This window comes from Scardinius erythrophthalmus (genome assembly GCF_964197995.2).
Source record: "Scardinius erythrophthalmus genome assembly, chromosome: 14".
In the NCBI taxonomy this organism is placed as follows: Eukaryota; Metazoa; Chordata; class Actinopteri; order Cypriniformes; family Leuciscidae; genus Scardinius; species Scardinius erythrophthalmus.
The window spans coordinates 5,769,939-5,784,087 of NC_138234.1; the positions used below are offsets into that span (position 1 = coordinate 5,769,939).

Below are 14,149 nucleotides of genomic sequence, written 5' to 3' on the forward strand. Positions count from 1 at the left end.
AAACCCCAACGCAAACTCCACGTAACCGCGTGCACAACTCTGGTTGCAGTTTCGCGTGTCGCCAGAAGGGGGCATAGTTCTGCAAAAACTCAGAGACTTGCGCAATGCACCTTTAAGTGCGCCTTATAGTGCGGAAAATACGGTAACTTGTTTATCAACTTTTATTGCCAATCTTGGACTATGCCGACACTGTATACCAAAATACTACAGCCTCCCGCCTTCAGTCTCTTAACACTGTCTACAATAGCCTGTGTAGATGTATCCTCCGCTGCCCCTACAGAACACACCATTGTGAAATGTACCATCAACTGTATTTTTAAATGTATTTATATGGACTATCCTTCCTATTTAAAACAATATCTAATTCCATTTAGATCATTTTATAACTTGCGACACAATAACCAAATCTATTTTCTCATTCCTCAAATCAATAAAGAAATAGGAAGATATGCATTTCAACATAAAGCACCGTATGAGTGAAATAACCTTTCCCATGTTTAAAAATGCCCTAGCTCAACATTTTCAGAATACATGCAATTGTTTTAAAAATTTTTTTTTTTTTTTGTGCTGGTTTGAGGGCACAGGTCAGGACAGACGCTGCATTATCGGTGGTCACTACTGCTTTACAGTGGTTACCACTGAAAGAGTTGATATCCTTAAAATGGATTAAATGGAACCTATTTTAAGCATGGTGCATTAATCCTTTACATGTATGTGTGCATGCGTGTTTACTGTTGTCTAGATGTGTGTTCAGTACATGTGTTTACTCTGTAGAGCGATGAGTGAGCAACCTTTGGAGAGTCTTGTATGAGTGAATGTCTTGTTTGTATGAGTTATGTATTATATATTTCTGCACTTACCATTATCATATTGTGTTTTCTGTTTAATTTGACTGCCGCTGTAAGGTCAATGTCAATTTTTGTACCTGGACTCGAAAACGAGATGGTTCATCTCAAGGGGTTATTCCTCTTCAATAAAATGTCAAATTTTGATTGATTTGATTGAGTTATTAACTTAGGGGGCCGCTAGCACGACACCGCTTAAACTGTCTGTTCTGCAGAGCGTTTGGATCATGAGAGAGATGCTGAACTCACTGGCGTGGACCTGAAGGCCACAGCTTTCACAGGACAGGAGAACGCTGGTGCCGTCGTCACCGATGTGGGAGTTCGCCGGCAGGGGTTCAGTGTTTTCGGCACCGGCGCTGAAGCACATCTCCGGAACCAGCGGACGGGTTCGACACCCGACCCGGGACGTGTCCGAGACGTGGAACGAGTCCTTTACCGGCTAAACACACAAAAAAACACACGAGAGAGATGAGCATGCTGAAGTGGACCTACAGTCAAACTAGGGCTGGGCGATTTTGCCTAAAAAAAAAATCTTCGATTTTTAAAGAAAAATTCGAGTTTCGATTCGATTTTCGATTTTTTTTTTTCAATAAACTTAAAAAATGACTGCAGACATCAGATATTGTGTGAAAAGTGCAACTTTATTGCTATGACTGTCCTCAAGAGTTAAAATGCGTAGAATCCCAAAACAAAAAGTAAATGAGGCTCTGTCATTTAACAATTTCAAGCTTTAACCACTGATCTATATAGAATGACATTATATAGATCAGTGGCTTTAACCCAGGTTTAAGCAAAAGTGCAACAACTTCACAGTAGCTTAAATTTTCTGTTCAAGAAATCAGATAATTACAAATTTTGTAACATATAACATTACAATTAAAAAAATAAACTCTTCTCAGTATAGTGTGAACTGTGAATATAAAAAATGAAACATGCATGTGGCAGACATAGCCTGCTCAAAGAGTGAACAAATGTAAACTTTTATCTATAACAACAAAACACCTTGCTTTTCGACAGAATAAATTGGCAGCATGTCTGTGGCAATATAAAACGTGATCGCCTCTGTAATCGCTTTCCATCGCGCTCCGTTCTTATAAGGCACACAGTTTGTAAAGCTCTCAGGTAGTGTAATTTGCTTTTAGCAGGTGTGTTAGAGGAGCCGTTTTCGCTACGGAGCCGGCTGCACTTCTCCCATTCTTCGCGATATTTATTCCTCAGGTGCCATGTTGTTTTGATTGTGTTACGCGCTTCTTTTAGTATCTATGGTTACGCGGGGCGGGGGCCGGCTGGCTCATATCGCGCTATGGTAACGCACAAGGACGAAACGCGGAAAAGTCCGAAAAAACTATTGTGGCAAAAAAACTCGAGTTTGCAAAATAAAAATCGTTTTACACTACAAAATCGATAAATCGATTAAATCGATTTTTTGCCCAGCCCTAAGTCAAACCAAAACTTATTCAGACATCTTCATTTCTCACATTATCACAGTTTATTCGCTATAGTTTAGAAAATGGTAATAAAACTCATTTCACTGGTTTTGTCCATCCTTCTGTCTCACACATGAATTATGTTGTTAAATTGAACTACACAATTAGATAATACCAGTTTAGCTCAAGCAATGCTTCATTTAGTTCAGTCTGTGTGTAAAAAGGTCGCATTTGTCAGCAAAACATGATCAGGTCAAAGTGTCTGAATCATTTTTGGTCCCAAATGTTTTTAAACATCACTGGTAGTCACTGTATGAAAAATATTTGGGTATAATATGTCACAGTTTACTTTATTTTGCTCTCCTCACTTACATAAATGAGCTTTTATCCTGCTTTAGTAAAAAATATCACAAATTATTGAATGCTCAAACAAACATGATTGATTTCTCATATTTGACCGTTGCAGCTCCTCTCTTCTCAGTCTGTCAGTAACGCTGGGTTTAGTTCCTGTGCTCTGATTGGCTGGCGGGAGCAGGGTGCTGTGATTGGTCGACAGAGAAGCGCTCCTCACCTGTGTGTAGGGGCAGAAGAGCGTGCACACGGCGCAGTGCGGCTCGATGGTCGCCATCGCTGCGTTGAACTGCTTCTCGGCGAGGAAGTTCGGCAAGCAGTTCTGCAACAGGTTCTGCCACAGATCCTTCTTGGTCTCCGGTACCGAGCCTCCGCTCGCTAGAAGTCCTGAGTACAGCTCTGCAGGAGCACAGAGAGACCACACACACACACACACACACACACACGTGAGATACACTGCAAACGAAACGCTTCAGAAGAGTAACACAGAAATAACACAGAAATAACACAGACAAAGAAATGAAACAAAGAAATTTGCGGGTGGGACGAGCTGTGTCTGTTCTGAAGTCCATAAAAGTGCATCTATCCATGAGATGTGTGTGTGTGTGTGTGTGTGTGGAGGTGTGTGTTTGTGTGTGTGTGTGTGTGTGTGTGGAGGTGTGTGTTTGTGGACATGTGTGTGTTTGTAGACATGTGTGTGTTTGTGAAGAAGTGCGTGTTTGTGGAGATGTGTGTTTCTGTGGAGATGTGTGTTTGTGGACATGTGTGTGTTTGTGAAGATGTGTGTGTTTGTGGAGATGTGTGTGTTTGTGGACGTGTGTTTGTGGACGTGTGTGTTTGTGGAGATGTGTGTGTTTGTGAAGATGTGTGTGTTTGTGGAGATGTGTGTTTGTGGAGATGTGTGTGTTTGTGGAGATGTGGAGGTGTGTGTTTGTGGACATGTGTGTGTTTGTGAAGATGTGTGTGTTTGTGGAGATGTGGAGGTGTGTGTTTGTGGAGATGTGGAGGTGTGTGTTTGTGGACATGTGTGTGTTTGTGAAGATGTGTGTGTTTGTGGAGATGTGTGTTTGTGGACGTGTGTTTGTGGACGTGTGTTTGTGGACGTGTGTTTGTGGACGTGTGTTTGTGGACGTGTGTTTGTGGAGATGTGTTTGTGGACGTGTGTTTGTGGAGATGTGTGTTAGTGGAGATGTGTGTTCGTGGAGATGTGTGTGTGTGGAGATGTGTGTGTTAGTGGATGTGTGTGTTTGTGGAGATGTGTGTGTTTCTGGAGATGTGTGTGTTAGTGGATGTGTGTGTTTGTGGAGATGTGTGTTTCTGAAGATGTGTGTTTCTGAAGATGTGTGTTTCTGAAGATGTGTGTGTTAGTGGAGGTGTGTGTGTGTGGAGATGTGTGTTTGTGGAGATGTGTGTGTTAGTGAAGGAGTGTGTTTGTGAGATGTGTGTTTGTGGAGATGTGTGTTTGTGGAGATGTGTGTTTGTGGAGATGTGTGTTTCTGAAGATGTGTGTTTCTGAAGATGTGTGTTTCTGAAGATGTGTGTGTTAGTGAAGGAGTGTGTTTGTGAGATGTGTGTTTGTGGAGATGTGTGTTTCTGGAGATGTGTGTGTTAGTGGATGTGTGTGTTTGTGGAGATGCGTGTTTCTGGAGATGTGTGTGTTAGTGGAGGTGTGTGTGTGTGGAGATGTCAAGTCAAGTCAAGTATATTTGTATAGCGCTTTTCACAATACAGATTGTATCAAAGCAGCTTCACAGTATTAAATCAAAATAATACAACAAGGTTTGTTTCTAGTGGAATTTATTGATTGATAAAATCAAATTAAATATCCCCAAATATCCCCAACTGAGCAAGCCAAAAGCAACAGTGGCAAGGAACCGAAAAACTCCATCAGGTGACCTAAAGGTGTCCTAAAACTCCATCAGGTGACCTAATGGTGTCCTAAAACTCCATCAGGTGACCTAATGGTGTCCTAAAACTCCATCAGGTGACCTAATGGAGAAAAAAAAACCTTGGGAGAACCCGGGCTCAGTCGGGGGCCAGTTCTCCTCTGGCGTTTATGAACTAGAGGTCGGATTTAACTGTAGGATTAAAAGTATTATATGAATGCCTGGCTGAAGAGATGCGTCTTTAATCTAGTTTTAAACTGGGAGAGCGAGTCTGAGCAACGAACAGTATCAGGAAGGCTATTCCAGAGTTTTGGAGCTAAATGTGAAAATGCTCTCCCTCCTTTGGTTGATCTGGATATCCTAGGTATGACCAAAAGCCTCGAATTTATTGATCTTAAAGAGCGCGATGGATTATAGGGCGATTATATGTGGAGAGTGTGTGTTTGTGTAATTATATTAGATGTGTGTTTGTGGAGGTGTGTGTAAGTGGATGTGTGTATTTGTGGAGGTGTGTGTTTGTGGAGGTGTGTGTGTGTGTGTGTGTGTGTGAGGGTTTGATGCCCCTCTGTCCTGTATTTTGCCCCCTACAGTGCCAGCGGGCGGTGCCGGTTTACAGCTGTCGCTCTGTTCATAACACACACACAGACAAATCAATAACCGTCTTTCAGCCGCTCCATTTTATGAAGCGCTTGTTGTTTGTGGCTGCTTTCTTTCATTCTTTATTGCTTTTGCTCTTTGTGCTCGCAAGAACAGGCTTTCACAGCAAACAAACAAACCCTCCACCAAACCAGAACACTCTGAAATGAAACGTGTTCTAGAAACATTCATATTGGAAAAACTAATCTAACTTTTAACAACTTTCTCCTCAGTGAAAAATTCACCATCAGACGTTTATCTAAGATGACAATATTTCTCGTATAACCAAAACGTTTATCTACAAAGAAACAAGCGCAACAGTTATGTTATTTATATAAGAACAGACATCCGAACAATTTTACCAAGATTGAATTTTACGAATGTCATTTATGAAACTAGCACAACAAATCAAGGTAAATTCTACATAAAACTATTCTAGTGCAGATTTCTGCAATCCAACAATTTATGAATGGTTTTACGAACATCATTAGATTTTACAGACAGTATTACCAACTGTATTTAAAAGACACAAGAAAGAAAAAATGTAATTTAAGAACAGCTTTACAAATATTTTAAAACTATAATTCGTTTTTATGAGCGCCATTGCTAACGCTGTATATAAAAGAGGAGCAATTCGGATAAATCTTTCGTAAAAGATATTACTACATAATTTACTGTAGTCAATTTAACATTTTACGCAAGAATGGTTGTACGAACAACGTTAAGAACATTAGATTTTTGCGCACAAAAAGTATTATCGTCGCTTGATATACTTAAGATTGAGCCACTGGAGTCACTTGGACTATATTAACGATCTTTTAAATAACTTTTCTGGGCCAGCAAGTTTCGGTCACATAGCAGCCTATGGAGGATTCAGACTTGGCTCTGATTTCATCAAAAATATCTTAATTTGTGTTCCGAAGATGAACGAAGGTCTTACGCGGTTGGAACAACATGAGGGTGAGTAATTACTGACAGAATTTTCATTTTTGGGTGAACTAACCCTTTAAGAATGGTTGTATGAATAACCTTAAGAACATCGTTAGACTTTTTGTATATTTCAAACATGATTTTTGAAACGTACAAGCAAGAATGAGTTCATCAATTTACATACGTCACTTTAAGCACGTCATTGCGAAATTCATGAAAATCTTTCGTAAATATATTTTTACGTAAGTTCTTGAACTGAATGTGACAATTAAGATAAAAAACGGTTTTACGAACAATTCTAAAATATAATCAAATTTTACGATCGTCACCTAAAAAAAATATGAACAAAACGAATTCGGGTAAATCTTTCATAACAGTTTACGCAAGAATGGTTGTATGAATAACCTTAAGAACACTTAAGACTGTTTGTATATTATTTGTATATTATATTGTCATTTTTTAAAAGTGTATACAAGAATGACCTCATTAATTTATGTGCATTATTTTAAGGACGTCATTCCGAAATCTATCAAATATATTCTTTCGTAAAACGCTGAATTTAATGTGACACATGAACGGTTTTTACAAACATAAATCTGCTTGTTTCATGAACGAGGACCGAAATATTAATAATACATTTTTCATACTGAGAGTATATTGTGCTTCTTGGTCGCGCTCTGATGATGTCATGAAAGCAGTACCCACCCTCATCGCTGGAGTTTTCCTGTTTGACTATGGAGTGAGGCGAACGCATGGGCGGCTTGCTGAGCGGATGCCTTCTGCTCTTCTTCACCTCAACCTTCTTCTTCAGCTTCGTGAAGGGACTCGGCTGAGAACAATACAAAATACACATTTGACAATCATTTACCTCAATTTTTAAAGTCTGTAGACCAGAATTAAAGGCTGTAAAAACTAGGGATGCATGATATATCGGCCGATATAAGTTAATTTTTAATGTTATCGGCCCGCTAAAAAAATTTGGCCGATATCTTAATGCCTGTAAATAATGTATTATTTCCTTCAGCTGAGACACTTCAGATGTGCACTGTTCACCATAATGGTTTTGCTTAAAATATGATTGGAATCACTTTGAAAATGAAAATTAGATTTAGATTTATCGGTCAATATATCGGTTATCGGCTTTCAAATATAAAGGATTATCGGTATCGGTTAGAATGTTGGTATCGGTGCATCTGTGGTAAAACCCTTGCGGATCAGAGAAACTGGCTCACCTGCAGGACGGACAGAGGGTCGGCTCCGTTATTCTGGGTTTGCATTTCGTTCACCGAAGCGAACTGCTCAAACGCCTGCTGGAAGGAGATCTCGTCGGGATGCTTCGGCTTCTTCTTTTTCCTCTTCTTCTTCTCTCCATTTTCCGGCGGAGGATCCTGCGAATCTGTTTTTCCATCTTCACCTGGTGAACGACAACAAAGATGAATGAATGAAGTCGATCCAATGGTATTTTTCTGCCCATTTTGTCATTCATCAGCTGAAAATCAACGTGAAAAATGCAGATGATCTAATAATTATAGGTTTCACTTTGTATTTATGATGTTATTGTAAGATTTGAGCACAATCAAGCTGTACAAAAGATGTTTTCCTTTCAAAAACTGTTGTTCTTTCCTTTCAAAATGCATCAGGGGCTTTCATCAAACTCAGAAAAAAGGTTGAAATCACTCACATTAAGATGCAAATGCATCTTTTTGCATTAGTATTCTTCTGCTGCGTGGGATTTAAAGGGATAGTTCACCCAAAAATGAAAATAAGCACATGATTTACTCACGTATATGACACGTATAAGAATGTATATGACATTCTTCTGTCAGACGAATACAATCAGAGTTATATTAAAAAAATGTCCTGGCTCTTCCAAGCTTTATAATGGCAGTGAATGACTGTTTCTGTTTTGAAGTCCATAAAAGTGCATCTGTCCATCATAAAAGTGCATCTATCCATCATAAAAGTGCATCTATCCATCTATCCATCATAAAAGTGCATCTATCCATCTATCCATCTATCCATCATAAAAGTGCATCTATCCATGATAAAAGTGCATCTATCATCATAAAAGTGCATCTATCCATCATAAAAGTGCATCTATCCGTCATAAAAGTGCCATCTATCCATCATAAAAGTGCATCTATCCGTCATAAAAGTGCATCTATCCATCATAAATGTGCATCTATCCATCATAAAAGTGCATCTATCCATCATAAAAGTGCATCTATCCATCATAAAAGTGCATCTATCCATGATAATAGTGCATCTATCCATCATAAAAGTGCATCTATCCATGATAAAAGTACATCCATCATAAAAGTGCATCTATCCATCATAAAAGTGCATCTATCCATGATAAAAGTGCATCTATCCATCATAAAAGTGCATCTATCCATCATAAAAGTGCATCTATCCATCATAAAAGTGCATCTATCCATCATAAAAGTGCATCTATCCATCATAAAAGTGCATCTATCCATGATAAAAGTGCATCTATCCATCATAAAAGTACATCCATCATAAAAGTGCATCTATCCATCATAAAAGTGCACCTATCCATGATAAAAGTGCATCTATCCATGATAAAAGTGCATCTATCCATCATAAAAGTGCATCTATCCATGATAAAAGTGCATCTATCCATGATAAAAGTGCTGACATGGCATTATATTATTATTATATTATTGCATAATAATGGGCTAATTTTCTTTTTTGGGTGAACTATCCCTTTAAAGGAGAACTCCGGTCAATTTTAACATTGAGCTCATTTTTTTGTACATTTGGAGTGCTGTCAATACAGAGAGAGAACAGGGTGCAAATTTTAAAAATAGAATAACTCGGTGTAGGCAACACCGATTTTTGTCGTTGTTCTCTGTATTGACAGCACTCCAAATGTACAAAAAAATGAGCTCAATGTTAAAATTGACCGGAGTTCTCCTTTAAGCTTTGAAGACCGTTTCAATGAAACATGTAAAGGTTGGTTAGTGTCACCTCCTCCCCGGAGCGCTGCTTCGGCCTCGGCCTGCTCCTGCTCTTCCCTCTCCAGCGCCTCCAGCGTGAGCATCGCCTCCTTCGCCATGCGCTCGTCCCGCTGCTGCCGCCGCTGCTCCTCACGCTCCTCCACCTTCCGCATGTACTCGCTCATGTCCAGCTCCACCCCCTCCTCCGCCAGCACCTTCACCTCCTCCAGCTTCAGGCGCCGGAACTGCTTCACCTTCGCCTGAGATCTACAGCAAACGATGCAAACGGAGAAAGAACTTTCAGTCTGAACCAAAGGTTTTCACACTAGTAATGTTATAGATAGTTTTATTATAGTTAGTATCTAAATCCAAAATCATAAAAATGAAAAAAATTCTGGTACATTATCGGAAATAAAATTTACTTTATTATATACTTATATAAATATCCAAGAATATATATGCTGGGCAACGCAATTAGTCGCATCCAAAATAAAAGTTTGTGTTTTCATAATATATGTGTACTGTACATACTTATTTTGCATATATAAATACACAAACATGCATGTATATATTTAAAAAATATTTGCATGCATATACTGTATATATATATTTATATATAATTTATATTATATATAAATATAATAATTTTATATATAAATAACACATTTTCCTTAAATATACATGCAAGTGTATTTATATACAAAATAAGTATATACAGTACACACACATATATTATGAAAACAAACTTTTATTTTGGATGCGATTAATCGTTGCCCAGAACTAACAAAAACAAAAAAGTAGTAAAAAATACTACTTTTAAATGCTATTGCGCAATTGACCCTTCGCATGGACTTTGATTGACAGGCGATCTGACCAATCATAATCCGCCATCCGCCATTTTTGTCCGACAAAGCAGATTAACATTGGAGGATTTGAACTTGAAAAACGGAGTGTACTGACGTCTTTCCGCGGTTAAAACAACACTCCTTCTTATGTTCATTCATGTTTATTTGATGCTATAAATGAACTAGAAGGAAGAGATGATCAGTTCACGAGCAGCTTTAACTGAGCGATCTGTCACAACACTTTAAAGAGCCACAAAACGGTAATTATTGTTTCAATTTCTTTAAAAAATGACCAAATTTGAAAGTTGAGACTTTGTTTCATACTAAAAGTAACCTGGTCTGTCAGCGCGTTGTATTCTTCACTGCGTGAGAACATGGTGTGGCGTGAGAGAGGCGTGGCTTGTCGGACATAGCAACAGTAACTAAAGGGGGCGGGGTCTTTGCGAACGGTCAATTTGACTCGTAAAAAGTGGAGGTTTGTTTTGTAAAAGTATTCGGCACCTGCGCAGGAGCTTCTCTCTGTACGTGACTCTGTTTTTCCTCCAGTGCTCCAGCTCAGGGCTGGTGAGGCTCGTGGGTTTCTGGTGGTCCAGGACCGTGACGTCCTTCCCCTGTTTCCACTGATCGTAGCGCTCGGGCTGCAGACAGCGCACAAACACGTCCATGGAGATCTTCACCATGTCCTTACGGCACGTGCACTGCGGAAGAACAAAGACGACTCTAAATAAACAATATCAACAGGTGTAAAACAGATGTGACACAATCTCAGCCAATCAGAATAGGTTACTTCACTGACACTGACACAGTGACACTTTGGACCAATGAGAGTCCACTGTGGGCGGGGCTAAACGACACAACAACGGATATTTTACACTGCTAATAAATAAATAGTTCTGATGATGTAAACAATACATTTGACAGCTTCAAAACTGGAGGCGAAAAACATAAATAAATAAAAATATTATACTAATTAATAAAATAAAAATAAATTAATAATATAAAGTAATATAAATAAATAAATGTATTGAAATATAATAATATAATTACATAAAAAAAATAATAATAATGTGAATTATAATACATAACATTTTAATTTAACTTGGTAGTGGAATATTTCTATAAAGAAAAAAAATGAAAATATATAAAAAAAAAATTCTAATACATATGCAAATTGCCTTTAAAAAAATTTGGGGATCAAAAAGTTTGTACAATCCTGCTAAAAATACACAAATTAAATAAAAAAAGAAATACAGTTGAAAAGTAGCAGAGTAGATTTAAAGTAAAATCGTAGTGAAATACTTCAATAATAATAATTAAATATATAATGCATTATTCTAATATGCAAATGACCTAAAAAAGCCCTTAAAAACTACGAAATATTGTGGTTGAAAAAGACGAAACGGTCCAGTTCAGCCGCACGTGTGAAAGCTCAGAGTCAGAGAGATGATGCTGGCGAGGAGAATGAAGGCAGACGTGATGATTAGATGAAACACGTCTTCATCATCCAGGTGTGCAGACGTGAGATTATTAAATCATCAGTGCTGACGACTGCGACGGGGAAGAAACAGGCTTTTAATCGCAGAGTTTGTGCTGAAGTGAAAAATGCAACATCTCTCAATCAACACCGCGAGTCGGAGAGAGAGAGAGAGAGAGACGGATGAGAAGAAAAGTCATTTTCCTGAGAGCTGGAGTCGGGTGTATTACATCTGGCCCTTATTTCCAGCGCTCGCTCGAGCTGCTGTTCAATTACCAGAAACATTCTGCAGCTGAAGAGAAGACAGGCTAACTCTAAGTGTGTGTGTGTGTGTGTGTGTGTGTGTGTGTGTAATAACGGCAACAAGCGCTATTCTTCACTCGCAAATGTCAACGACTCGCAGCAGAACTCCAGGGTCTGGCATATTATACTCAGAAATGCAATCGCAGCTCGACCGGAAGGATCCGAGTCCACCTGGAAAACTGCGGAGAACAAGCCTCTAACACTGGAGTATTGATGAGACTAACATCAGCAGTGTAACAAACACAGTCAAACCAAAAAAGAAATATAAATAAATATCATATTTTATATATATATATATATATATATATATATATATATATATATATATATATATATATATATATATATATATATATATATATATAGAAAAATCAAAAAATGAAAAAAAAAAAATTCTAATACATATGCAAATTACCTATATATATATATATATATATATATATATATATATATATATATATATATATATATATATATATATATATATATATTAGGGCTGTCAAATGATTAATCATGATTAATCACACCAAAATAAAAGTTTGTGTTCACATAATATATGTGTGTGTAGTGTGGATAATTATTTTGTATATATATATATATAAATACACACACATGCATCTATATATTTAAGAAATATTTGCTTAAATATACTGTATATATATTATATATAATTTGTATTAAAAATAAATATAAATATTTTATATATAAATAACAATTTTTTCTTAAATTTTTACATGCATGTGTGTGTATTTATATATACAAAATAATTATGCACAGTATACACACATATATTATGTGAACACAAACTTTTATTTTGGTGCGATTAATCGTGATTAATCATTTGACAGCCCTACTAGTATATATATATATATATATATATATATATATATATATATATATATATATATATATATATATATATATATATATATATATATATATATATATATAATAAATCTAAAATAATCACAATGCATGCAATATATATGATTTAGGTTTATTTTATATATATATATATATATATATATATATATAAAATCACAATCTCAATAAATATATATATATATATATATATATATATATATATATATATATATATATATATTTATTGAGATTGTGATTATTTTAGATTGTAACAATGAAAAATTAAACTGGAAAAAACAGGGAACAGATAAAATAAAAAAATAATAATAACCATATGCATTTAAAAAGTGGCAACATTTTTATATATATATAATTCAAAATTCAAATAACAGTTTTCTATTTGAATATTTTTGAAGATGTGATTTATGTGACGCAAAGCTGAATTTGTTCAAGATTCATTAAAGAATAAAACGTTATATAGAATCTTATATATAGTGTGTGTGTGTATATATTTATATATACACAGTATATAGCAAATTTTGGGTGTGTGTTTGTATACTAAACCAACACATTACAGATTATAACAATGAAAATATGAAACAACAAACAAATGATAATAGAAGACAAAATGCTACAGTGTAAAATGAAAAAAAAAAGAACAAATGATTATATCCACACTGGAGTCTCTGAGATCAGTGTCTTTTATTGCTTTATTCCTCACCGCTAAATGAATAAATGGAAACGGAGGAACCGATGAGTCGGCCCTGAAGAGAGCAGAGCGATGATGCTGCGCCTCACGTCTGAGAAACACGCTAATAACTCGCTCTCACGAGAGCCGTGTGGACGTGATGCAGGTGTGTGTTATCACTAGCATCTTCATTCGTTCAGCGGCTTCTCGGGATCTCAAACACACACTGACTACAAGAGATGGGCGAAATATTCACATTTCATTCACAATGCAGTCAAATTAAGCAATATCACAATACTTTTAAGGCGCTGTTTTACAGTCTGACTCGTATGTTTTAATAGCATTTGATTTAAATTTTAAAAAACAAAAATAGAGCCAGTAAACAACTCATTTCTGTGAATCAGTTCAGCTTTCTCTGATTCAGTGATTCGTTTGTGGCGCCACAATGTTAAAAATGTTAAAACATATGGTAAATATGTTCTATTTATGACTAAGGGTTGATATATCGGTGCATATAAACTACAATTTAATATAAATCATATATTTACACCATTTTTCTTTGTTCATTTAGTGAAAAATATGCAATAATGTCTTTTGAAAGTAAAAAAAACGACACAAACACACTTTTTTGCCATTTTAGATCAAATAATTCAATATTATTGTGATATATACTGAATATACTGAACATCACCAAAAGGGCTGGGGTATTTTATTTAATCAAATTTATGGGGCGTTTTATCATATTTAGGGTATTATTAGACGACAACAAAGTACTAAAAACGGAAATGATTTTACAACAACATTGTCAAAACGACTCGTTCACACAGATCCGCGAAAACGACAAAAAAACGCTGCATTCTCCTGCCAGGCCAGTAGATGGCGATGTAAAGAAACTACACGCTTATAGTGAGATGCGCATGACATCAGCGTTTTCACAAAT

General features: G+C 36.5%; 1 protein-coding gene across 2 annotated transcripts in view; it reads right to left on the reverse strand.

Annotated features, from left to right (window-relative positions):
* Positions 1-14,149, reverse strand: part of kdm4b (lysine (K)-specific demethylase 4B) — a 59,828-nt gene that overhangs the window by 20,091 nt on the left and 25,588 nt on the right. The window contains exons 9-14 of one of the 2 annotated variants that reach the window (XM_081385139.1): positions 10,382-10,578; positions 9,067-9,302; positions 7,308-7,489; positions 6,781-6,904; positions 2,844-3,022; positions 1,095-1,284 (exon numbers count right to left, since the gene is read on the reverse strand). In XM_081385139.1, coding sequence (XP_081241265.1) covers positions 1,095-1,284; positions 2,844-3,022; positions 6,781-6,904; positions 7,308-7,489; positions 9,067-9,302; positions 10,382-10,578 — 1,108 coding nt within the window. Of the gene's footprint in view, positions 1-1,094; positions 1,285-2,843; positions 3,023-6,780; positions 6,905-7,307; positions 7,490-9,066; positions 9,303-10,381; positions 10,579-13,242; positions 13,440-14,149 lie in introns of those variants that run through there. The other variant, XM_081385140.1, reaches the window with a different exon arrangement.